This window comes from Lygodium microphyllum, chromosome 5 (genome assembly GCF_053477565.2).
Source record: "Lygodium microphyllum isolate KBCC chromosome 5, Lygodium_microphyllum_v1.1.10, whole genome shotgun sequence".
Lineage (NCBI taxonomy): Eukaryota > Viridiplantae > Streptophyta > Polypodiopsida > Schizaeales > Lygodiaceae > Lygodium > Lygodium microphyllum.
Window position 1 is genome coordinate 169,770,348 of NC_141139.1, and position 27,725 is coordinate 169,798,072.

Sequence of the window (27,725 nt, forward strand, 5' to 3'; positions counted from 1 at the left end):
TACTCTGGATTTTGTCTCATAGGCCACATTGGCCTTATGTAGACGTTAATATATCTTTCTTTCTTTCTTTCTTTCTCTCTCTCTCTCTCTCTCTCTCTCTCTCTGTGTGTGTGTGTGAATGAAATGAATACAACCATTGCAATGCGTTGAGACTATCGGCCTTTCCGTTGGATTAAGAAATGTTGATATTCAAGGCTGTGAAGAAGGATAGTACACCCATGCTTGTGGTACTAGCCTCGTTGCGAGGGGGGACCGTTTTTGAGATGAGGAGATACGCATGAGATTTTCTAAGACCTTGTTATCATGCGATGTTGGTACCATTGAAGTTGTGACTACCGTGAGCCAGGTGTAAAGTTTGACCCTAGAAGGAAAGAGTGGCCAATGATCATGCTTTGGGCCATGCAACGTGGGCGATCGTTAAGGGTGTTTTTCACTTCCGGCGGTGAGGCTTCCATGATGGCTTTGGGTGAGGTTGGTGGTCCTGCGGTGACTTGGACATTGAACACCTTCGTACAAAGACCTATGCCATCCTGCATTCACTTGACACTTTGTGAGAGTATATGCAAGTCGCATGCGTCGTTTATAATGAATAGATGCAACACAAAAAGATATTACTTTATCTAAATCCTAGGGTGCTGACTACGATGCATATCACCGGCGTGGGAGGTTTGTACAGTTGGGAAGCTTGCCCCTTTAACCATTTTAAGGACAAAAAAGTATGGCACGATGGCATTTGGCATGTAGCTTATACATATAGGGGCTATTCTATTTGTATGAGGTGGGGTGAGTTCGGGTGGTTGGGTGACTGGGGCTGTGCTGGTGAGGGGCTCCTATCAGGCCGGGCAGGAGAGAGATCAGCTGGGACCCAAATGGTAGTCCCTAGCCGCCGCTGCCGTTTCAAGAATGCTTTTAAATAATTCATCAAATTCTTTATTGTTTTTAGCTTCCCTCTCTTCCTTTGAGCACTTGGTGCCTGAGCGTCTGGTGAGGGTCTGCACAGTAGGGGTTGCCACCCCCTGGGCATTCCCTTGAGCCTTCGTCCTCCTGGCCTGGGGAGTTTTTGGCTTGCGTCCTGGGCAGTGTCACTTGGGGCCTCGTTTCTTTGCATACCTCTTAAGGGTAGCCACATAGCGTTCTGGTGGAGGCGCTTGTGCCGTATGCTCCCTTCTGCACTGAGAGCTTCCTTGCAGGCCAGCTGCACTGTGTGCTCCAAGATGGCTATTGTGGGGAAACCTGCAAAATGTGAACCAAGGGTTAGGCCCTGAGGCAGAATAGAATTATTTGCACGAAAGGGATTAAGCAGTGGATTATTAAGCGCATATGACGAGGAGGGGTGAGGTGAGGCATGCAGTGGTCATTGTAGAGGGACGACCCATGTGATGATGTTCGTCCTGCCTCGATTGTGGGGCGTATTCCAGCCAGTAGCAGATCTTTGTTCACTCCCAGTTGCACGGGCTGGTTGTGATGGAATGGGGTAGGGCTCGTCCCTGGAAGGATGAATCGGAAATGGGAAAAGTGTGCAAAATGGGACGGTGCCCCATGTACGGACTTAGAGGTGTTGGTCAAGGCTTCCCATGGCTGCCATGAGGATTATATGCCCTCTACTTGGAGGTGGGAACGGTCACACGACTTGTAGATGCGTGGTGAGAAGAGGACCTTAGGAGCTCATCCTGTTAAACCCAACTTTTTTCCCTATGCTTGACTATCATTGCTTGTGTGTGTTGGTATTATCTATACATCGTTACGAAATTCATTGTTTATTTATGGACCCATGTCATCTTGCGAGGATAAAAACCAATTGTAGAACTGAGGATTGTACTGAGTGTGGCACACGTATCCAGTACTCGTGGCAGCCTACTTAATAACAACAAGCATTTTGCAACATCGAGAAGCATGGTACCTTGTCCAAGTCTACTCGCAACATGTAGCTTCTCCTCAGTGAGAACCTTATCAGCTAGAGGGTTCTCTTGGCTAGTTCCGGTTGAGTCCATTCCTCGAATGACAGTCAGTACTTGGAAGGAAGTTGGCACCACATAGGTTGGGTCTCTTCGAGACCGGCATTTGGCCAATCGCTCCTCTGAGACCGTCATAATTTGGGCTCCTAGTTCGGCCATTGTAATGTGATTTTCAAACCAACGTTCTTAAAATTGACTTTGACCCTTTGATTGTTGCTTAAGTTGCTCTATGTCTAAGAGATTTGGTTGGCAAAGCGCTTCGTTGAATGTCACAGTTAAGCGCAGTTCATCCGCCTCCTCATCAGAGATGAGTTGCATGCGTTCATTTAGGAGCTTGTCATAGTGCTCATTAAGATATTCTTACTCTTTCTAGGATAGAGAAAATGGCAAGTATTCCTCAAGTTGCTTCTTAGGGAATGTACCCATGTCTGCGAGGACGTAGACACGTGCGAATACTTTGAGTTTAGCATCCAACTCAATTAAGCTTTCTGTGATACTTTTATGTTCTATGAAGGCTTGCTCGGTTGCTATCTCATGCAAGGTTCTAGGAGTTTCCCTAGGCTTTAGCATAGCTGGGGGCTCGGGCCTAGATGAGCGAGATTGGTCAATGCTAGGATTGCTTATGTCCTTAGGGTTTTCATGTTTCTCCTGAGGCTTTGCTGCTATTGTGTCATGGTCCTACTTGGATGTGATTGGTCTAGTTTTGTCACCCTGTTGTGACAGTGTTGTATCCACTCTTGTCTGGTCACTGTAAGTTCTGTTGTCGGTGGATTGCGTGTTGCAAGCAACCATTGATGGTAATGGTTGCTTTGACTTATTAGAACACATGGATATGCCTGAGGTTTCCCCGCTATTAGGAGAGATGGCCATGGGTTCCTTAGTGGGTAGACTTGATGCTTCGTTCTCAAGCCCTTCCGTGCTCTTGGTCTGTCTTCTTGGTGTCCCCAGTCGCTTGCAACTGCCGTTGTTTTCGCTGTTTTCCCCTCTTTTTCTTGGTTAATGAAGGTGTATCCCTTGAAGACTCAGGACCCTGAACTAGGTTAGCCGTTGATATGCTTGGTTGGGCCTTAGCTTTCTCTTTCTTTGGCGTGTCCTCATGGAATATAGCTGCGACTTGTTGGATAGCCTTGCTGGGTTGATTGGTCAGATGCGCCCTCTCCTTGGCCACATCTTCAAGAGGTTTTTTCTCAAGCCTAGGCTTTAGGCGCTTGGACAGTACTAGAGGTGTCAAGGATGTTGATTGCAACACCTCTTCTACGGGTAAATCGCTAAGGACCCGTTCGGCAAGAGGCATCGTCACGGCCAAAGGCTGTGACTGCTGTGATTCCTGATTAGAAGTAGTAGCGGCTTGTTCAGTGGACTGGCCACTATTGGTAGACTGTAATGTCAAGTCCTTAAGAAGATCGGAAGTGGCCATGTCTTTTATTGCCCTTTGCGAATTCACTTGTGCAGATCGAGTATCGGTTGAGCTAGTCACAATGGATTGCACAGGTATATCCTTAGGCTGAGAGCTAAGGGTGGTGTCATGTCCCACCTTTTGGATATTTGGAAGCTTAGATGGTGATAGAGATTGGGATTGAGGAGCTGCACTTGACGACTGCTGTTGTGCTTTCTGTGTCCGTTTAGGGAAAGAGGGTGTAGGAGACTTGGGACTCCTAGGTGGACTTGACACTGGCTGGGAGATTTGCTCCTCATGCTCAACTGACTAGCTGGAGCTGATGCAAAGTCATGAATACATCATGTATATAAGCCTGTCAAGGCGGTCTGGGGGGGATGGGGGCAAGAAGCCATGGAGGGGGAGTGTATCACCATCTGGGGCTGCCTGCATGCATCACGAAAAATAGGTCCTGGCCGCCCCAAGTATGTATGAAATGACAATGGAGCTCCTGTTTGAGCCCTGGACTCGCCCTGCACCTGATCCCAACGGCTGTGGAGGGAATGGATGATGGAGGTCTAGAGCTCTGCTAAGGTCGCCTATACTAAAAGTCTTTCTTCGCCGAAAGCCTCCTGACACCGCACCTTTCAGATATGCCATCTAGTAAGACTCCCTATGATCTCCCATACCTCAGAGCGGTTTGCTGTGGGCTCTAGTACTTGGCAGATGGGTAGAGCCTCCAAACCGACCATTGTACACGACCCTGCCTCGATGATGAATATTGTGTTCTGCATCCCGGCCTCATACAGAAGGTGACGACCTTGGTTGACTGCCTGCCAGTAGAAAGCTCCCCATGAGATACATCCAAGGCTAGGTGCTATACGGTGAAGGATGCAGCATGCTCCTCTCCACACGAGCTGCGCCTCCTCACATGACCATAGGCAGTGCTTTGGGGTTTCCAGAGGCTGCTGTTCGCAGCGCTTACAACCTCCCTCCTCCTGCATTGGCAAGCCAACTTCCCACGGCCAAGCCTCCATGTGCCACCAGCCATAAGAAATATGATACCCTCCTTGGTCTCCAGTTATTCCATAGGTGGCGCCAGAAGGTCCGTTGAAACGGCTCCGTGATGTTGTGCTCCGCCCAGTGCCTGCTACGTGATGGTGCCCAATCCATATCCTCCTGCATCAGTACATGTCTACCAATTGTGGCAGTGTACTCCAGGAACCTCGGTGGCTTCTTGGCGACGGTAGTGGCTGGCCATAGCTATTCTCCTGGATCCCACTCCAGCTCATCAAGTGGTTTGCTTTCCCAGATCCAAAGGCGCCACTCCCTCAGCTCCTTCCAGAAAACATAGGGGTCTAGTTGCCATGGTTTCCCCTGAAGGCCACCACCCGAATCCTCCTCCATGAAAGGGCAACTATTCCCTCATCCTTCTGTCCTCTCTCAAGGGCTAGATGTCCCCTTTCCTGAACGGTGAAGATAGTCCCTTGCGGGGCACCGCCCACTCTACTTGGCACTTCTAGGGGGATGCCTGCTGGTGAAAACCTAGCGGCCCATACCTCCTCGGGCTCTATCGGCTCATAGCTACTCCTGAGGTATTGCTGCGTCCATCTCCCTTCTCCTCAACTCCACTCCTCCTCTCGCAGCTTGATATTTGCTGCAACACCTCCTCGTTCGCCATCCTATACACATCCTGCCATGTCCTGATGGTACGAGTTGGGCCGGCCTCCCAACCAGCCCACTGGATGTGTGAGCGCTCGCCAATTTGTGCCCCTTTCCGATCTTTGACCTAGGGTTTCCAGATCACCGGCTGACGGTCTATCTTCTCCTGGTAGCGTGGGGGGCTCTGGATTAGGGCCTTACGGAGGCCTTGCCACACGCGGAGTAAGCTGCGTAGGAAAGGTGATTTGGGGGGGGGGGGTGATCTAGGCTGACATGAAGATCTATCTCAGGGACGGCCTCCACTCACTGCCAAGCCTCAGTCTACAATCCTGAAGACCCTCTTGCAATAGGACCTTCCAGGTATGTCCTCCCGGTGTGAGGCCGCGTACAACTAGCTTACCCAAGAGGGCCATACTTTGAAACTCTGGGGGTCTATGATCCCAAGCCCTCCCTCTGACTGATGCCGTATGATGGTCGCCCACACCACCTTGGCCCTCGAATCCCTGGAGCCGTCTAATCGGGACTAAAGGAAGTTCCGCACTAGGCAGCAAAGCTGCACTATGTAGGATGAGGAGAAGCACCAACATGAGGCGATATACCAGGCCGTCGCTAGGAGAACCTGGTTAACCACCAGGGCTCGACCGGCTAGTGAGAGGCAAGCCGTGCTCCAATAGGTCAGCTTGCTTTGAATAGAAACGAGGACTGGAAGAAACTGCTGGGCCGAAGTGATGTTGAGTCCCACCTGGAACCCTAGGTACCGGACGGTCTGCCCTCTGCTCACCCATCTAAATCCTAGGTGGACGCCCCACTCCGTGCTAGAGTCCGGGTCTATGAAGAAACCAACCGAATTTCGCCAGTTGATTTTCGCTCCCGCTGCAGAATAGAACATCTAAAGACCAAGCCTCACTCTCTCCAGCATCAATTCATTGTCCTCTATGTAGAGTGCTGTATCATCTGCATACTCTGAGTTTAACAACTCAGTGTCCTCTCTCACTGGAAGTCAGAGGCTGCGTAATCCTCTCACACGGGTCCTGAGGAAGTGAGACATCGCCTCTGCAAAGAGTAGGAACAGGTACGGAGCCAGGGGGCAGCCCTGCCGAACCGATCTCTCTAGCCGAAACTCCTCCCCTTGCCTACCACCTATGAGAACCTTGTGGGTGGCCGATCTGTAAAGTGCGGAGACCCAGCTGATCCAAGCCTGGGGGAAACCCAACCTTACCATTGTGCCCTCTAAGAAAACCCAGTCCACCCTGTCATAAACTTTCTTGAAATCCAAGAGTAGTACATCCAGTCTTTGCCCACTGTTCTGAGTCCACTCTGTCGCCTCAAAGAAGGTGAATACATTGTCTAGGATACTCCTATCCTGGACAAAGCTTGTCTGTGTGTCATGGATGATGTCTCGCAGCACGGGGTGTAGTCTCCTACCAATCATCTTTGCCAGTGGCTTATAGGCCACTGACAATGAGGTGTCAGTCTCCATTGGGAAAGCTCCAATTGGTCTCCCCCTTTGGGGAGAAGACTGATAAGGCTTGCTGAAAGGTTTCCTGGCATCTGTCCTAAAGTGAAAATCTGCTGGAAGGCCATTAGTAGGGGGTCCTTCACCACTTCCTAGTAGGTAGTAAAGAAGGCCTTAGAGAGGCCATCCTCTCCCGGGCATTTTTGCCTGTTCTGTGTATGAAAAGCCTCCTCTAGTTCCTTCTCTGTGAAGGGGGCTAGGAGGGTGTATCCCATCTCCTCTGTGATGAGGGACGCGATGTGATCCCAGACGTGCTACCTACATGACACGATGTGATCCCAAACGTGCTACCTACATCGATGTCCTCTAGCTGAGACTATCTCCTACTCGAAAAGGCGCATGTAGTAGTCAGTGGCAATCTCCATCACCTCGTCTGGGCTAGAACGAGTCCTCCCATACTGATCTCGAAGGCTGCATATCTGCTCTCCTGAGGTGCGAGGATGGTGTACTTGGAAAAACTCCCTGAACATCGTGTCCCCCTTCCGCGCCCAGAAAGCTGCTGAGGTGCGGAAAGAGAAGTTTGAGCTCCTGTCCTCTAGGCCAGCAATGGCTGCTCGCGCTCGCACCTCCTGTGTGTGGAGGGAGGGATCCCCTGGTGCGTCCTGTAGTAATCTTTGCGTGGCTGCAAGGTCCTGCCGGAGTGCTCTTTTCTCCTCCCAACCTGCTGCCTGGCTTGTATGGCTGCATTTTTGGCACATTCTGCTCGACTCGGCTAGGACCTCTGCAATCTCCTCTGCGATCCAGTCCCTCTTGTCCCACTCGCTAGTTCAATGCTGCTCTATCTGTCTCGTCACCTCCTTCCTCCTATAGATCGAGTCAGGGATCCGACAGGATTGTGTGTCTAGGGCAGATGTTGGGGCATCTAGTGTCAGGAGAACCGGGGAATGATTGGACAATGTGGTGCTTGCTAACTGCCCAATCTAGCCTCCACGAGAGCCTCCCCACTCTCCCACATAAAACCTGTCCACAACCGCTCCAGCAAGACTCCACCTAGCCGCCTGTATCCCCAAGAGAAGTCCAATGACCTCTTCCTCCTGTGGAAGGCAGGTGTACCTACTTCCAATAGAAATACCTCCTATGCTTCTTGCTCCTCCCCGGCCATGCCTTGGTAGTTTCTGCCTCTGCCGTGCTAGTTCTCCAAAGCCTCCAGGTTGTTGGATTCTCCTCCAACGATCCAGGAGTCCACCTTTGGGAGTCCATCCGCAATCTCCACCCAGAACCTACTGCATGCCCTAACCTCCGTAGGGATATAGACATTTAGGACTCCAAGGCACGAGTCCCCAATATCCAATCTGATCCATAGAACCCTCCCTACCACTATTGTCCCGCGGTCTCGTACACAGGCGGTGAGACTCGGGCCAACAGAGGTGTATACGTCTCCACTCCTGCCGTGGGCACCTATGGTGTGCTCCCAGTACGTGAGTGAGCTGCCTGGGAGTACCTTCCCTACCCGTTGGGCCTCGGAGGGAGTGAGCTTGTGTTCCTGCAGAAGTAAAATGTCGATCCGTCTGGCAAGGGCAAGCTGCAGCTCCTGCCAAACAATCAACTTCCTGAAACCACGTGCCCCACTGTAGTGGAGACTATTCATATTCCAAGATGCAAGGTGTAAGCTCATGGGGAAACGTGTGACGGACCGAACAGACATCTGTTCGGTGTCGAGGCTGTTGATGAGGAGGAGAAACTATGGGGCATACAAGTACGCTTTGCCGCAGGGCTGGAGACGGCCAACTCCAGTCCCCCATGGTGGCCCTCGGCTGGACTATAGGGGTGATAGATGCTCTAGGTGGTACTATCAATGCATCTATCAACCATGCTGAAAGTCGCGACTCCTATACTAGTAGAAACGGGCCGCTTGTGCTAGGGGCGACTCGATCACATCCCTCGAAGCCCTCCATTGTGAAGGGGCTTGAACATAGTAACAGGGAACAGCCGTCCCGAGGCCCCGGAATGCAAGAACGCCGTCCCCAATGGATGGTCCAAATGGGGACGCCAAAATGGGATGGGGATGTCCCTTGTCTCGTCCCAGCTGTCCCCTACCCCGTCCCCTTGTCACGTCCCGTGTTAGGGAACGTTTTTGACAGTTTTTTTTTTTTTTTTTTTGGTTGAGTGGGTTGTGGGAATGAATGTCTTTTAGGGGGTTGTTTTTTTGCATGTTCTTTGGTAGTATACATTCACCCACACACACTGTAACATGGGACCGGTTTTGGGGTTAGGGATGGGAATAGGGACGGGCCCATGGGGACAAGAATAATAAATTTCCATCCCCTGTTACCATGAGAGGGGGCTCTAACATGGGGATGGGATTGGGACGAGAAGCTACAAAATGGGCACCCCCTATTACTATGCCCACACATCCATCCACCACATCATATGCATACTTTTTCAAATGCTATTTATCTATGACATTCCCTCCCGCGTCCCACCCCCTGTCCCTGTTCCTTGCTTTTAGCCGTCCCCCGTCCCCGACCCGTCCCCGTCCCTGTTCCCGTTCCGCGTTCCATGTTACTATGGGCTTGAAAGATAATGCTCAAGTGTGGGACCTCGGTACCAGCCCACCAGTTAATGTTCATCATGCAACCAGGCCAGTGCTGTGCAAACAATGCTAGTCCTTGTCCCATCCACTGGGAGATGTGGTCCCCTACCTGACTCTTTAACTCCTCCTCTATCTGTGTCGTCGTCCAATCCCCTGAGTGAGGACTGAAAGAAAAAAGCGTAGTTTGGTCCATCTGGTGGTGCTAGTAGATGGACCTTGCCCCTCGTTGACTTGCGAACCACGAAGATCCCCACCTCTAGAGGTAGTGGAACCTCTCCGCGCTCCGCAACTCTTAGGTAGGACCATGGGCCACTGCAGAGGAACTCCTGTGGCAACAGTTGTGTCTGTCTTCTTGGGAAAGTGTGACGGGCGGCAGGGGTAGATGAGCTAGTGGCTGTGTGGAAGGGGAAAGACTACTGGAGCGAGGAGGATGTAGGTATGTGTGGCTCATCACCTCCTGTGGGGGGAGCGGGACAGGGTCTGGGGGGGATCACCTGAAACGAGTGCGGATTAGGGGGCGTGCTCGGCAAGGGAGGTGGTGGGGGGGAAGAGGGTCGAGGGATAGTGGGATAGTCGGAGGTATGTGGCGGGTGTGTTTGGGGGGGGGGGGCTGGTGGCCGTGGAAGGGGGGGGGCTGTAGACCAGGGTTAGCGGGGGGAGCTTGGGAGGTGGGGGGGTGGGTGTGGGGGCTGTGGGATCTCAGGTAAGGTAGTCTGTGGCGCGGGTGATTGCTGTGGGGGACTACAGTCGTGTCGCGTGGGACAGGCAGGGGGGCTGCAGAGTGCTCTTCCGAGGGGGCGTCGCTCGCCCTCCTGCTGCCTGCTGTCGAGGCTGTGTCTGAGGAGCTTGGCTGTGGCCCCCCTTGCCGTCTCCCTCTCTGTCGGCTCTGGACTCGTGTGAAGTTGTTAGTGTCCACCTGTGGGCTTGTTGGCGGAGCCGCCTTGGCTTTGAAGCGCGTACAATCTGCTGCTTGGTTCCCAAAGTCGTGGCAGCGCAGGCACTGCCTTGGCTGCCTAGTCACAATGACCTGCTGCCTAAAGGAGTGACCTCCTACCTCAATCTATAGGAACTTTGGTATCCTCTTTGTGTCTTTCATGACCACTCATATCTTTGGGACTCCTGCAGCTGTCACTGCATCTGCAAAGGAAGTAGATAGAACTGTGCCGAAGAGCCGTCCAAAGTCCTCCACTAAGTGGCGGTAATCTACCGCCAGTCCGGGAAAAAGTAAAGTGATTGGATGTCTGAGAAATTTTTTTGGAGCACAAATGTCTCCACTGTGAAGCCGCTATACCAGGGAACCATGTAGATGAACCCCTTTGTGGAGGCATAGGGCGAGCTCTCCACTAACTCATGAGCTGCATCTATAGAGGTGAGTCGAACCATGAAGATCCCTCGGCCCATGAGGACTGCCTCCAAGATCTGGGTTGTGTCAATGCGCAACGTGGAGTGGAGTCAATCCCGCATCTGAGCCCTCGATAGGGAGTATCCAACGACCTGACCGAAGATTCCTGTTTCTTTCAATTCCAACTCTGTGGCATGGACAGCTAAGAGGTGCTCCTTAGAGAGGATGATGCGCAAGGTGTTTGACTGGGGGGGGGCACTCGCAGAATGCGCTAGCGTCTAACCGGAGGTTTCCATTTCCAATACTTAGCTCAATAGATATGCGCTTGTTAAGCACGCTAGGTCGAGGATCTACCCTTCGAATAGCCTTGTTTGGTTTCTTAATTTCACTTGCGCGGGGCTCGATCACTCCAATGTTTTTGACTTGAGACTCGTTTTTTCGTTTAGATTTCCTCTTGCGCTTCTTTGCTCTTGATAAGTCTTGGCCTTCGGCTGACAGAGGTGGTTTAGCAGGGGGTTTTGGTACCCAAATCCATCGGTTACTTGCATAATACCCTTGAGCATATAGCAATGCTTTGGATATCCATCGCGGCATTGTGCTGGCTCTCCATCGATACCTTCGTCTATAAGGCTTGGGCTTCTTTTGTGGTCTCCTACGATATTTGTAAGTCCAAAGCCTATCCTTGGCATTGTTTCCTGATCTTCTTGTTTCAAGCATGGCCTTGCTCAATGGTTCTCTCTGTTCAACATGCGCTTGTATCAACTCTTTTAACAAGTCCTTGCTCTCGTTACTAGGCTTGCTTGGCATGCCAGAATGTTCTTTGTCTTTCCCCTGAGGTTTGATGCTCATGGTCACCATGATATGTCCCTTTGTATTCACTACCCCAAGCTAGTATTATCAACCAGAAGCTAACAAAGATGGACTTGCTATGTGAATTCCACAAGTTTTTCTCAAGTCTTCCCACTTCCCTATCTTTGAGAACACCTTGTAGGCTTCTCAACAACATGCTATGCATAATACTCTGGTTTATATAATATGCCAAATAATGTGACATTTTATTTGCTTTGATGAGTGGGCATTTCTGTTTTATGGCAAGTTTTGTAAAATGACATTGACTTGCTAGAATATTGGCTTGTCTATAGGTACTGGGATATGGAGCTTGCAAAAGAGAGAGAAAGGCTTCTCATGTCCTTCAGTAAAACAGATGTTGTTTGTATGTACCTTCATGCAAGTGTAATTTATAATGTTGTGGATATCCATTTAAGATCTGCTCTTCAATGTTGTAAAACTCAATATGTGTGTGTGTCTTGTTTTTTGGGGCAGGTAGTGGGTGAGGAGCAGTGTGGGTGGGGTGTATGTGTGGTCGTGAGAGATGCTGCTGTTATGCTGCCCTGTACCTGGGCCTTCCAAGGCTTGAAGTGTGAAATTGATGTTCACCGTTGCTTGCTCTCTTCAGTCGTGATCTTTTTACTGGCTGTTGTGACCTGCTGCATACCTGTCGTGCAGCTGGGTTGCAGTGCATCTGTTCTCTTCCTCTGCCAGAACTCTTATTTCTCATCATTCCTTCTTCCTATGTGGTTCATGTTCAATCTGTTTTTGTTCCTTGCTGCCGTACATAATCGCTCTGATTTGTTGCTGCTCTCTTCGCATTTGATTTGGGTTCCTGTCTGCAACCTGCTCTCATTCCTCTTTACTCTCATTCTTTTTCAGCTTGAAGTGGTGGTTCACAACTGGCAGATTGCTTTAGTTTTCGGGCAAGTTCTTTGATCTTAAATGGAGTTTTCTCTGAGGGTTTTTATAGGCAAGAGCGTCGCATTGGTGAAAAGGTGCATATAGAGGATCATCCTGCTCAGCAATCTTCCCTTGAAGCAGAATATGTGTATGATGCCCTTATGGAAAATTTTCAACAAAGCAAGCAAAATTTGCTGGATCCACTGCCTGCTCATAAATTTAAGCTTGCGCTTTATTTATCTCCTCTGAAGTGTTTCTTGTACACAGGGGTCATCTTCTTTGCTGGAAAGATGTGCGCTGTACAAGAAGTGGGGTAATGGGTTTAAAACAAGAAAATCAATCTTGCACCTCGTGGCTTTTTTGATGTATTGTTTTCTGATGCTTCATAGGGGCAGGCTATGTTGAAGAAATCTCTCATGTTTGGGCATCAGTTGGTACATGTTTTGCTTTGGTCTCTGACCAAGGACTCAAACAAACTCATATGGCACAGATCTCAAGTATGGGTGAAACTCATGGATTTCTCAGTCTATTTGCAGGAATGCTTACCTATTATAGCTGCTTCTCTTGGCAAACTGGTCTGTCCCAGACTACAAGGCCTCGAAACAGATCTTACATTCTTTAGATATGGAGCAGAAACCATTCCCTTGATCACCACTGACTTTATGGATGTATAACAATGTGAAATCTTTGTAGGAGCTTTTTATGCATGCATGCCTCATTGCAGGAGCTTGTTATGCATGCCTGCTCCATTGTACTGCATCCGCCTCCTTCTGTAGTTTTGGTTCTATCTAATGCTGACTTAAGCAAAGTGAAAACTAATATGCAGCCAGCCACCCCTAAATTGAATATACTCAACAAGATGTGTTGATCATGTAAGTGGATGTGACAAAAGCATTTGATACTACATAATTGGAGTTTATTTCACATACTATTTGAGAACTAGGATTTGGGTATCAGTTGGGCAATATTATTTATTGGCTGTATTCAGATATGGTTGCTTAACATATAATTGACAAGGATTTGTTGATGGAGATCTGTGAGATAGGGATCTCCATTGAGAGCTTTATTATTTGCCATTACCTCTCGCTTGTAATTGAAGGGTAGATCATGGCGTATGTGCATTGACTATGGTACTTTGAACAAAATCACAATAAGGAATCGAGTTTCGATCTTTCGGATTGATGACGTTTTGGATAGATTGCAGGGCGACAACAATATTCAGCCGTATCGATTTAAAAAGTGCATATCACCAGCTTCACATTAGACTAGAGGATGTTCCAAGGATAGCTTTCAAGTCATCTTTTGGGTTGTATGAGTTTCTTTTCATACCTTTTGGACTTACGATTTCTCTTGCCATGTTTAATGGGATAATGGGATTAATGGATTGCATCTTTAGGCTGCATTGGGCATTTGTAGGCTCATTTTTTGATGACATGATTGTCTTCTAAAAGAATGAGATAGGGTAGAGGAAGCATTTGGACATTGTGTTCAATGAGTTAGATAAGCAATAATTGGTAACTAATGATAAGAAAAGTGAGTTTTTCTTGCATGAGATCCACTTTTTGGGATATATTGTATCAGGTGATGGTATTCACGTGAACCCTACAATGGTTGAGGAAATATGATCATGGCCATATTTGAGAAATGTACATGAGATTTGCAGCTTCATGGATCTATATTCCTATTACATGAAGTATGTGCGTAGATTTATTAAAATTGCATTTCCATTGTATGCTTTGCAAAAAGAGTATGCCATTTAAGCGGACAATAGTGGAAATTTCAGCATTTAACAAGTTGAAAGAAAAGATGACTTTAGATCCTATTTTGTGTTGCCCAATCTAAGTCATTTGTCGTTTAGTGTGATGCATATGAAAACATCACAGAGGTTATTTTAATGCAAGATGGCTAAGTAGTGGCATACGAGAGTTGTGTTCTCTGTGGTGCATAGAGGAATTCACAAGTTTATGAGAAAATTGTTTGTTGTAATTCATGCACTTTTGAACTAGAAACACTATCTCTTAGAAGTGGATTTCACAATGCAACAAACCATCAGGCATTGTGCTACTTTTTGACACAAAGTAAGTTGTCTGAGAAGTGTATGAGATGGACGAACTTCCTATCTATGTTTCGCTTTTAGATTGTACACAGATGGGAAAACAAATATACTTGCTAATGGATTATCTCGTAAGCTTTAGATTTTGATTGTTAGTATGGTATATCACATTGAGTTGGATGCAATGAAAGACTAGTATGCTGTTGATTCGGATTTTGCAAATGTACATGATCAACTTTGCAATGGCCAAAGGCATGAGCACTTTGTACTTAGAGATGGTTTTCAAGTGATGCATGGATGGCCATGTGTTACAAAGCAATTCAGGTCTAAGGTGATGGTTGAGAGTCATGCTTCTCCTTATGTAGAGCATAGATGCATAGATGCCACAATGAAGGTAGTGGAGCATTTCTTTTGTGGGCATGCTTTGAGACAGGATGTGGAGTAGCTTGTTGGGACATGTATCGTATGGCGAAAAGTGAAGTATGATAGGCAAAAGATGCATGGTTTATTGCAGCCCTTACCTTTTCGTGATAGGCCTTTGCAAAGCATTGCTATGGACTTTATCTTTCAGCTTTGTAGGAAACCTATAGGGAATGATAGGATATGGACTATTATTTACAAGTTTAGTAAGCAATTCCATTTCATTTGAGTGAGGAAGAAGACAAAGGATGATCGTATGACACACTTATTTTTGCAACATGTATTTAAGTATTATGCCATGCTAGAGTCAATCATGATCAATCAAGACCCTTGGATGACCAGTTTGTTTTGGAAGGGGTTGCTTGAAAACATAGGTACTATACTGAAATTTTCTTTGTCCTTCCATCTACAAACGGATGGCTAGTTTTAAGAGACAAACTCTTGAGATGCTATGTATCTAAGCATAAGACATAGTGAGAGCATTACTTGCCTTTAGTAGAGTTTGCATATAACAATATAGTATATAGTTCCAGTGTTGCAAGGCTTCATTTGAGATTGTGAAGGGTGGCAAGAAAGTGCCCCGTATCTTAGACACAAAGAATAAGATCTTTGAGGCTTATCATTGTGGAGAATATGAAGGCTATTTGAATGTTAAGTATACACTTTAAAGGTCTCAGGGGAAGCAAAAGAGCGCAACTGATTCCATAGATGTTCTTTGGAGTTTGTAGAGGGCGATTATGTATTGCTGTGTTTTGGAAAGGCAAGGTTGAAAAGAATGAAGCATAGAGAGAGAGTCGTTGAACCCATGGCCTATACTGCCCTCGGCCTAGTAGTATTGTTCCAAGCAATGGCTGCCCTCTCCTTATCACTCATTTCCTCCTTACACAAGTTACCATAGGATCAATAGAGTGTCGAAAATTCAGCATCACAAGATTCCATACAGCAGCCAGAAGGAGAAAACTTGATCCATGAGACAATAGCCGGTCACCTTCGAGGACTCCACTACAGCCCCCATAGCTCTCACGGCCGATACTATCCCACAAATGAAGTTCGATCTTGATGCAGAGCTTGACATTACAGATAGAGTAGCGGCCTTCGAGGCATCATCTCTGGTGTATCGATTGATAGGTGACAAACCATCAATGCATGCATTGAAAGACATGATATAGGAAGCTCTCATAGGTACCCTAGTGAGAGCTACAAAGGTAATCCCATTGGGGAAAGGGTGCTTCAGGGTCAGCTTTAGTACACCAGAGTAGTCTACGGTGGCACTTGCCACTAGCCCATTAGATGTCTGAATTGCAGTTGCCTTTTTTGATAGATGGATTGAGAGCAAGGACTATTCCACGCTTGGAGATGGCATGGCTATCATAGTGCAGTTCTCTGACCTCGATAAGTATTTTTTGCCTCATATAGCCTAAATTGGTAGAGCTTTTGGGCGTGTCATTCAATGGAATAATGTGTTATTGGAATATTTTCCTCCTCTTGGAGCAATGGTGACACAATCTTGTAAAAGAAATATGAGTTGGGATTGCCTTGCGCAACCAAGCAAATGGTAGGAGCTAAATTCTGAATTCTTCTAATAGACGAGGGATGGATGATAAACAACCTCATGAAAGGCTAATAAGCATTTTCTCTAAATCCTTAGTGCAAGTGGTTGATGCATCCTTGATACATTTATGTGCTTAGCTTCAGTTTGCTTCTCAAATATGCAATACATTGCACACCTAATATAAAAAAGCAAGTACATCCCATGCCGGCTTGGCCATCTGGATAAATGTCTAGTATATTGTGCCTCTTGCATGACAAGGCAATCAAAGCATGTGTTTGAGCATTTCTCCATCCCTTCATGTTTGCTTTGTTGTGGGAGGAGCAGGTGTAGCAAGAGATGATGATGCACAAGCACATGTCTCATCTTATATGGCCACATTGGGTGGTTACTTCCATCCAACTTGTCCTTTCTGATGGACATGGCAATTGAATTTTTATTTTCCCTGCCATTAGCCGAATTGTTTCTACTTTGCACCTTTGAACAATTTTTAGACATAACAAGAATCATGTCATCTTCCATTATCATATTCAAAGGGTGGGTTCTTAGCTTGTCATAGAAATGTACCTGTCATTTTTGTATGCAGCAATATCAACATTCAGACCAGCTTTATTTTTCAGTGTTGATGCAATGCCCTTTTTCTGAATCAGACACATGAAAGCACAGTTTGGAGGACCTTTGTTAACCTGACTCTGTGGATTTGGAAGGTGATGTATTTGCAGGCGCAGGCGCTCTTGCTTTGCCTGCTGCAAAGAAAGTGTGGCGAGTTTTTGCAAATGAGTCAAATCCAGATGTTATCAAGTATCTCGCAAAGAATGTCTCACAACACAAATTGCAAGGAAAAATTGAGGTATCAGTCTAATTGACTGTGTTATAATTAATGTTTGGTCTTCAGCAATGCAACAATTTGGTTTTTGTATGATGTAGATCATGAAAGAGATGCACAAATGCATAAATAACATTTGCTGATGTGGTTGTTAGAGTCAAGTATTCAGAAACTAATGAGAGATACACGATGCCACATATGCTGGCTTCCACTTTTGTGAAGCCCTAACATAAGGATTGATATGATTATACAACAGTATGCCATTTTTAGAAATGACAGAGTAAAGTATCTTTTCGTAGATTGGAAATTTACTATTAGGGCACATTGTTTCATAGGATGGTGTGAGGATGCATCTTGTAGAGATCAAATGTTGCTTGATAGGTTTCATCCCATGAGAATTCTACTTTTTTAATGTTCTTATTGTAGGCATTTTGTTGGGATGTTTTGCATTGAGCTGTATTTCATCATGTGACTTGATAACAAACAAGATGTCTTTCTAGTGTGGTCAAAAGCAGCAAGAATGTTTTGGTAAGCTCCAACAGGCTATGAGTTCTGGCCCATTATTGGTTTTGTCAAATTGAAGGAAGCATGTGCAATGTGAAATATGGTATCTGATGCTTGTATTTGAAGCATAAGTTCTAAACTTTGGGATATAATGGATTATGATAATATAAGCACCGACCTTACTGCCCTCCACGAGGTGTGTGATGAGATACCATGGATGATATGGATTTGGTGAGTGTCTCCCTTGAAGTGTTGACACCAGCCTTTAAACACTTCTGGGCATCCTTAATGGTCAGTGATCATTCTTCCTAATTGGAACCATTATCGAGAATGCTTCCCTTAGAGGAGTTCTCTGTCAAGAGACAAAAGCCCACGAGTTCAAGAAGTGATGACGCATTGGATTCACAGAAAGAAAGAAAGAAAGAAATATTAACGTCTACATAAGGACAATGTAGCCTATGAGACAAAGTTGACAGTACATCCATGTCTAATCTCATCTCATTAGTAAGGTGAAAATAACATTAAGATAAGTAAGTGGCCTATGAAACAATGCTGACAACAATTGTACAATGGGACTATGCTAGAGTAGAACAATGTCTAGTGTTGTCCCATTGGTAGAAAGAAAAGGAAAACCCAATCTGATGGAACTGTTTACAGAAACTGTGATGAAGACTATAAGATGTAGTTGATCTCAAGATTTGCACAAGATCCCAGCTATGATGCGGTCCCTAACTAATCCACAGATATGCCTAGTGGTGAGTTGTCGGTGTAAGGAATCCATCATCAGAGAGAGACAAGAAGTGACTCCCGTAGAACTCCATCCTTGATCCTAGAGGGAGTAATGGGGGACCCATGTCCTCGTTGTCTAATCCTCAAGATATCAGCTCAGATCACCTGGTTCAATTCTGATTGATTAAGAGAAAGTGCAGGGCAATCCTGTGTCTCAATCCTCAAGATATCAGTTCAGATCACCTGGTTCAACTCTGATTGGCTGACAGAAAGTGTAGGGCAATCAAGGCTATAATCAAAAGGTGGAAGGTGATCAATATCCAAACCATTTGGTATGTAGGCTGATCCAAATAGTCATCTGTGAAAACCAACAATTCTTCTAGCCCGTTGCTACTAGTTGTCTAGATGAAGTTAGTGCCAATTTGGAGTACCTATGATGTGGGAGCTCCCATAATCTGTGCCAAATGAAAGGGATGCAGGAGACGCGGGAGAGAAGAGCACACATAACGTTGTTGACAGCACCTACATTGTGTGTGCTCTTCTCTCCCGCGTCTCCTGAGGGATATGATATTATCATGATCAATGCCCTTTCCATGCTATCCCATCCATCATATAATCTCTCTTTGTTTTGGTTTGATCAGTGAGTGGGCTAAAAGTGAAGATACCTATGGTACAAGTTGTAGCCCCACACCTTTGCTCCATATAGTAGTGTAGGTGCGACTAGGGTGTCAAACAACCATAGTCTGGTGTGAGGTTCTTGGAATTGTATGTGAACGCATTGACTCTTGAGGGCCCTTAGTACTGCATAGCCTCATGCCATGCGTGCTTTTGATGCCCTTCTCAATGAAGATCGTGGCCTAGAGAAGGTGACTCCTAGAGAGTTATATTTCCTCTCATGCTCCACTATCTCCTCCAAATGTGAACTAGTACATGGATCTAGTTATCCATGCTGTTGGAGTATTGAAGACCATGGTTAATCCGAAATGAGAATAATATCATCAATATACAATAATATCGGTATCAACACCCTTGCTAGGCTGGCTTTGGCTCCTCCTCAGTCAATGTAGTTAAACACTTCATCTATGTATAAACCAAATAATGTCGATGAAAGTGGGCATCCTTGTTTCACTCCTATGGCACTATCAATCCTCTCTAATAGCGCCACAGGTGCCCGTATATGATCTATCATTGTCTCATTTAATGCATAGATATTCCTTGGTCAATGTAATCAAACACTTCATCTATGTATAAACCAAACAATGTGGGTGAAAGTGGGCATGCATGTTTCACTCTTATGGTATTGTCAATCCTCTTTGATAGCCCCCCAGTAGCCCGTACATGACCTATCACTATCTGATTTAATGCATAGATACCCCATCATATACCCTTTGGTACTCCTATATCCTACAAATCTACATAATGCGTCTACAAGATATTGTATCAAAAGCTTTGTAGCCCATTCTCATCATGTGCCCTCCCATTTTGCAATCTATAAATTGCATCTCTAGCAATTTTTAAAGTGAAGAAAGAACATTGTGTTGGCCTAAAGGTTGTGGGGGCTGCATAGGTAGCTATCCTGGTAGATTATACATTTGTCTTCCATAGCCAATCCAAGCATTTGGTGATGAAATCTATATGGGGAGTTGTCTTTCGTGAAACATCTTCCATGCACTCTTGCTATCTCGTCCCAAAAGTAGTTGATATATGTGCGCCTTTGCTTTTGCCAAGTAGCCTCCTTGCTTCTTCCACACAAGGTGTTTGAAGAATGTCCTTGCTTGACGGTGTGTTCGACTGCCTAGCTCCACTTCTCTGTGTAAGCTAGCCGGAGTAACTTTGCTCTCATGATCATATGAACTATTTTGGGAAGCAATAGAGCGTGTGGGTCTACATCAGGGCATGGTGTGTAGGAGTGCATACATGGTTGATGTATGTATGGCCTCTGCTAAGTCCCTTGTACATTTCTCCAACAATTTGCTCAAGTCTTATGTATGTAAACTAGTCTACAAAGAGCTAGTGTAGATATGCAAAGTGTCTTCTATAAAGTAGTATTTGGGATGTTTAGAGAGGCATGGTGTTCCATGTTTCATGTCCACAAGAGAGCATGAAAGTCAAAATAGCATGATGATGTGCTATGCCAATTGGTTTCTTAGATACCTAAAAACTTTTGGATGTCTAGTTATCAATGGTGGTGAGCTTATTAAGTAGTTCACAATGCTTGCCCGTCCGTTATTCCAACATGTCAAAGTGTCAGATCTTGGGCATTGTGGTAGACCATTAAAGATGGCTAGTCTATGTGCACTTCCCAAAGCCAATAGATGTGTCCCATAGGTACTTCTTTCTTTATCTTGGGCTCTCCTAGATAGGCCTATTTCATCTATGCCAATCTCTTTGAACATGGGATTATCATGCATATTAAAGTCACTCTGTCTATCTCTAGTGCATGCATTGGAATCTCCCACTAATAATATGTCCCCAATGGTAGCGTATCTCATAATATCCTCGTAAAGCACATCAAAGGGAGATCCATCTCGTGTGGCATAGGTCGAGTTTGCAAGAGGAAAGTTGCATATTGCAATGAATATATCTTGTAGTCTTCCTGCATGTATTCATCTAGAGTCCTCTCTCCTCACTCTCCAAGCATAGTTTTTTCATATGTTTTTCATACGCATATGCACACGGGTATGAAAGCATGAAAAATGTATGTTTCACCAGTAGTGTTTGAATCATACATGACTTGGAAATTTATATACTCTTTTAGTAGTATACATTTCATTAACCACATTTTCCCCCCAGGACACACACACATTTTAAAACACACATTATAATGTGAAAACTTGACAAAGTGTGAACCATACATGACCTGAAAATTTAACATAGTTTTCTACTAGTATACATTTAATTAACCACATTTTCCCACATCACATATACATTTTAAAACACACATTACAATGTGAAAGCTTAACATACCTGAGCCACATTGTGTAAACTCACTGTAGACATCAGATCAAAAGAAGAGAAAAAATTAACCTGAAACAGTCCAAAACAGTGTGCTGATCCAGAGGAGTGGGCTGAAGTACTCAATAGAGTCTTAGGTACACAAAAAGGGCTGCTAGAAAATGCAAACTATGTAATGCATAGTACTAGAGTACCAATGCATCATGATCATACAATAGATCATAGAAAATAGTAAATACACAGATGATAGAACTTAGAAGAAGCTTGAAGCCTCAAGAGTCAAAAGTTGGGGATCAAAGCTCTACATCTTCCTCTTGGCCTCCTCCCTAAGAAGACTCTGAAAGCTCATTATCATCATCATCAACATCATCATCATTACCACCACCACCGCAACCACCATCAAGAGGTTGGGCCCTATAGAGTTAAATTGCAGCAATTTTGGGGACACCAAGATGAAATTTTGGGCACTTGAGACTATTTTTTATTTAAAAGTTGATAGGATATATTGTCATACTTTCTATACGTTCGCAAAGTATGTCATCCAAAACATACTTGGCCGACTGGACAAGTATGTTATGCATAACATCATTTTTTTCAGATGTTTGGAAACATTTGTTTGCTCAAACACACGAGTATGAAAAAAAATGTCTCCAAGCACTATGGGTACATCTAAAGCCCCAATTTGTTGGCAAGTGTCTTAGCATCTTCCTATGGGTTGCTTTTCTCTTCCCATGCTACCAATTCTTCTTTATTACTACCTCAATCCATGGGCATGGGCTGGCCTCTTCTATTTGCTTTTGTGTTGTCTTTGCCACTCCTACCCATGATTGAACCTCCCTTTCACATGCCTTTAGTGCCTCTTTCTTGTTTTGTAGTTTTTCTTTCAAGCTTAGTTCCTTTTTCTTAATTACATTCAAATCTTCCCTCGATTCTAAGATTTTAGGTTTGCAAGCATCTATCACTTTCTGCATTTCAGTTTTCAACATGTGCATTTCAGACAATATTTGTGCTTGCAATTCATCTTAATCTTTATTTGCATATCTTGCATTTTTTCCTTCTGGTTTGCTACTAGTTTAGGCTTGACCTGTTCTTGTCTCATAACTCGTAGTTAAGAGTGAATCATGAGATGAATTTCTTCATACTTCCTTTCATTCATGGTGTTTGAGGTCTTTCCTTGCCTCTTAGATGCTCAGGAGAGAGTCGAGTCACGGATCCTACACCATACTTGCCAGAACAGCATATAGATGCAAAGAACTGAAGAAAATTAGTCATTTACTGCTGCTGCCTTGCCCCAACAGCCTGTAGATGTTGTCTCCTGCTGTTGATTGGTCTTCTTTTGCCCTTGGCTGCCTCAGAAGGTCCTCCAATGGCTGCAAATCAGACCAGCAGTCTCCTCTCTCTCTCTCTCTCTCTCTCTCTCTCTCTCTCTCTTGCAGGCTGAATTTATAGAAATGACTCTCTCCAAGCTCTAAAGACGTTTTTCAGTCTTGCATGGGCATTTTTCACAAGTGGTAGCCTTCCCAAATGGTTTTTCCAACATTTTTCATAATTAAATATTAATTTTCAGCCTTAAAATACTGAAAATTAATCTAATAATTATTTCGATGCCCTGAAAAATAATCAGACTAGCCAATAATTAAATTGGCTAGGCAACTTTCATTCCCGAGTATCTCTGCGTCATCTTTGACCATCAGAGTGGCGTTAGGTACTATTAAACACCACTTCTCTAGTTTCACCAATTGACACTTATGGCCAAATGGATGACCTAGGCCAACAAGTGGCACCAGATACCACCAAGTACCTGTGCGGGATAACTTATAGCAACCTTTGCCTTGGACATCCCGTGATTTCTTCGGGTCCCGGGCTTGTAAATTTACTTTAATCCCAGTTGCACCTCACATGTGCAACATTTACTTAATCATGTGATTAAAAATTAATCCACATGCTAAGTGAGGTTTCAGAAATACATGTCCTTATGACAGCCCTTCCCCTTGAAATCCTTGCAATCATCCTTGATTGCATTGCCGAATTCCCCTCCCTCGCCATTGATCCCCCCACCCTCCAGTTGCTCCCTCCATCTGCAACAACTCTCCCCCTCAGGTAGCACCGCGACATGATTGATTGTTCTCTCAGAAGGGACACGCAATGGAAACCTCTGGTCAGACGCCGGCGCACTCAGTGAGTGCCCCCGAGTTAAACACCTTGCGCGTAGTCCTCTCTGAGGAACAACTCTTAGCCGTCCGAGCTAAGGAGTTGGAGCTAATGGAAACAACGATTTATGGTCAGGTAGTAGGACATTCCCCAGCTAGGGCCCAGCTTGAGGACTAGCTACACTCCATGCTGCGCATCGGCACAGTGCAGATCGAGGAGGCGGTTCTATTGGGCCAAGGGATCTTCATGGTCCGACTCAGCTTGGCGGACGCAGCCCGCGAGTTACTCGCCAGTTCACCATATGCGTCCACGAAGGGGGTCATACACATGGTCCCCTAGTACAACGGCTTTACTGTGGAGGCGTTTGCACTTCACAACAGGTTTCTTCGGCACCCGGTCACCCTTCTTTTCCCCGGCCTGGCGATTGAGTATTGCCAGTTGGTGGAAGACTTTGGACGGCTTTTCGGCATTATCTTTTCCGTGTCCCTCGCGGATACAGTGATAGCCGCAAGAGTCCCAAAGGTATGGGTGGTAGTGAAAGAGGTCAAGAATATCCCATAGTTTCTAGAGATTGAGGTGGGCAGGCACTCCTTTAGGCAGCAGGTTATTGTGATGGGGCAGCCAAGGCAGTGCCTGCGCTGCCACGACTTTGGACATCAGGCAGCAGGTTGCACGTGTTTTGGAGCCAAGGTGGCTCCGCCGACAGGCGTGTAGGTGGACACTGATGGCTTCACACGGGTCCAAAGATGACAGAGAGAGAGACGGCAGGGGGGGTGCAGCCAGCGTCTCAGACCTAGCCTCGGTAGCAGGGAGCAGGTGGGCGTGCGACGCCTCCTCGGCAAAGCACTCCACAGCCCCCTTGCCCGCCCCACCCGACAAGACCGCAGCCCCCTACATCCACCACCCATCCCATAGACTACCTCTCTTGAGTCCCGCGCACACACACACACACAGCCCCTGGCCCACAGCAGTCCTTCCTCTCCCATACAGCCACTAGCTCATCCACCCCTGCTCTCGCGACACTTTTCCGAGACAGGTACACTTGTTGCCACAGGAGTTCTTACGCAGTGGCCCATGGTCCTACTTGAGAGTTGCGGAGCGCGGAGAGTTCCCACTACCTCTAGAGGTGGAGATCTTCGTGGTTCGTAAGTCAAGGAGGGGCAAGGTCCATCTACTAGCACCATTGGATGGATCAAACTACTCTTTTTTTCTTCAATCCTCTCACTCAAGGGAGTGGACGACGACACAGATAGAGGAAGAGTTGAAGAGTCAGGTGGCGGACCACACCTCCCAGTGGATGGGAAAAGAAGGACTAGCATTGTTTGCACAGCAGTGGCCTGGTTGCATGATGGACATTAACTAGTGGGCTGGTGCCGAGGCCCCTCACCTGAGCATTATCTTTCAAGCCCCTCCACAGTGGAGAGCTCCGAGGGATGTGATCGAGTGGCCCTTGGCACAGACTGTTTGTTTCTACCAGTGCAGAGAGTCTCGACTCTCAGCATGGCTGATAGATGCATTGATAGTACCGCCTGGAACTTCTATCACCCCTATGGTCCGGCTGAGGGCCACCATGGGAAAATAGAGCTCGCCGTCCAGAACGGCGGCAAAGCGTACCTGTATGTCTCATAGCTCCTCCTCGGCATCAGGAGCCTCCACACCGAACATATGCCTGTTCGGGCAGTCATAGGTTTCCCCATGAGCTTACACATTGCATCCTGGAATGTGAATAGCCTCCACTACAGTGGGGCACGGGGTTCCAGGAATTGATTGTTCAGCAGTTGTAGCCTGCCCTTGCTGGACGGATCGACATCTTACTTCTACAGGAGCACAAGCTCACCCCCACCCAAGCCTAGCGGGTAGGGAAGGTACTCCCAGGCAGCTCGCACACTTACTGGGAGCACGCCATAGGTGCCCATGGTAGGAGTGGAGGCGTATGCACCTCTATTGGCTCGAGTCTTATCGCTTGTCTTCGAGACCACAGGATGATAGTGGCAGGGAGGGTGGTATGGATCAGATTGGATATTGGGGACTCGTGCCTTGGAGTCCTTTATATCTATGCCCCTACAAAGGTTAGGGCACGCAACAGGTTCTGGGTGGAGATCACGGAAGGACTCCCAGAGGTGGACTCCTGGATTGTTGGAGGAGACTTCAACAACCTGGAGGCTTTGGAGGACCAGCAGGGCAGAGGGAGAAACTACCAGGGCATATTGGAGCTCATATGGACTGATTTAGTGGATATTTCAAACTCCATGGTGGATTTATGATGGATTTATGGTGGGTTTTGAAGAATTCTTCCATCAATGGGATTGGAGTTGACATCTATCATCTTCTTCAAGCTTAATCAAGGTATTTCTTTCACTTAATCTTTGAGATCTCTCAATAATCAACTTGCTAATGCTTTTCCACTTGTTAATGGGAGATTATTGATTAATTAATTATCTGAATTGATCAATAGATCAGAGATTAGTGTTATTCCTCATTAATCTCAGCCTATTCCATTGAATTTCAGTCGTGATTCAATCATTACTTCATCATAGATATCATTTGTCAAGTTTGATGCATAACCTTGACTTGTTTTGGTTGAATTCTTTTGCCCAAGCTAAAATATTGTACAAGGGTAAGTACTAAAGAAATCACTGAGTCACTGAATTGCATTGGTAAGACCTTTTCCCTATCCAAACTTTTAAAATTTCATTCAAATTGCATCTCATGAAAATGGCTGAATGAATATTCCAGCAATGCATTTCATATCGATTGATTAGAATAGAATGCCATTGCCATGTTGATATACCCACCGAGGTAAAAGGTGGATGCCGGGGGAGGTAGTGGGACAAAAGAGAGTGACCCTCCCTCACTATCAAAGATCCTGAAAGGGTGCAACCAACCGACCAGGGGGGAACTTTGCTCACCTCCCGGTGATTCGGAGCCCGTGTAGGGAGCCTGTTATGCCGTTTTATCCCTCACATAGGTACAACGAGTGGAGAATTGAAGATTGAAGAGTTTCCAAAGGCTTAAGTATCTTCAGGGTCAAAATAGGGTAAAACAGGGATTTTACAGGGCACTACAGGACATTTACATGTTGTTAGGTACACCTTTCATTCCTGAAGTACAGGTGCAGGTACTACAGAGTACCCACAGGTCCTACTCAGCCTTCTACAGGGTTTGGTAACCATTTGGGGTTACTATTTTACCTTATAGGGTTAAAACAGGGCACTTACAAGTTAAAACAGGGTGTAGGCTTGGATAGTTCAGACTCAGAAATTGAGTTGCAGAATTTTCTATCCTAAATCTGTTATAGCGTGCTATAGCTCATCTCGAAGAGGGCATTCTTGGCTTCGATTTGAACTAAAAAGTTTGTTTTGAAATCGGAGTTCCCTAGCAAAAGTTATAGCCATTTTTCTGACAGGGGGTACTGCAGGACTGCACTATTATGGCAGGACATAAGGGTAAAAATAAGGTCCAGGATGATTATGCTCAGCAAATCAGAGATTCCATGTTGGATAATGCACCTCAAGAGAGCCTTGAAGAGCCTTAACAACAAGGGGAAGTTAGTATACTCAATAATACCTTGTGCGTACATGAACATAGACATAGAGAACGCCATGAGGCCCTATTATCAAGAATTGAGCAAATGGTTTTGTCTACTGATCAAACGAAGTCTTCCATTGAGAAGTTAGTAGATTCAACGACTTAAATAAATGCTTCTATTGACAAGTTGGTGGAATCTAATGCTCAAATTATGGCCCAATTCTCCCAATGGATGCAGATGCAAATGGGATCTAAAGAAGCTAAGGAGAAAGCCTATTCAAACAATGAGCCTTTAGTCCCACTTCAGCCATCTAACCAAAATGGTCATGGTCATGGTCATGGGATTATTGGAAGAAGAGGCATCCCAAATAGCCAATATGAAGTAGCTGAGGCTTCACTAAGGCATGATGACTATTTGGGCAGTTTGAATGGGGCTAACTCTCAAGCTTTTGGGCTGAATACTTAAATTCCTAGGGGTCCTTTACCAACAGGAAGATTGCATAGTGGTTCTCAGCCACCTATTGGGAGATTTTCATATCAATTTGGGGGTTCAATGCATGGAACTCATGATCAGTCTATTTTGGGACAGCAACCATTCCATGAAAGAGAGCTAAATGACAAGATTGTCTTAGCCAAATTTAATGGTCAGTCATCTTCACCATCTGATTCAGAGGAGTGGACCTCTAAGATGGAATCCTACTTTGACATATTCCCTAAAATTGATGACATGAATATTCATTTTACTTCTTTGCATTTGGAGGGATTTGCCCATACGTGGTGGAGGTATATAAAAAAGGAAAACATACTTGTAGAGAATTGGGAAGCTTCAAGGCACTTATAGTTGAAGTATTTGTCTCCCCTCTTGAAAAAGAGAAATTGGCACGGAGATGGTATGG

The 27,725-nt window shown here is 45.8% G+C and overlaps 1 protein-coding gene across 4 annotated transcripts in view; it reads left to right on the forward strand.

Moving 5' to 3' along the window:
- The window catches only part of LOC148036682 (Met-10+ like family protein), a 139,631-nt gene that overhangs the window by 58,461 nt on the left and 53,445 nt on the right, over positions 1-27,725 (forward strand). For all 4 annotated transcript variants that reach the window (XR_015690974.1, XM_087678728.1, XM_087678729.1 and 1 more), the window contains 2 exons: positions 11,526-11,596; positions 16,844-16,986. Coding sequence is in view for 3 of the 4 variants with exons in the window: in XM_087678728.1 (XP_087534854.1) it covers positions 11,526-11,596; positions 16,844-16,986 (214 nt within the window). In the remaining variant the exon portion in view is untranslated. The remainder of the gene's footprint in view (positions 1-11,525; positions 11,597-16,843; positions 16,987-27,725) is intronic.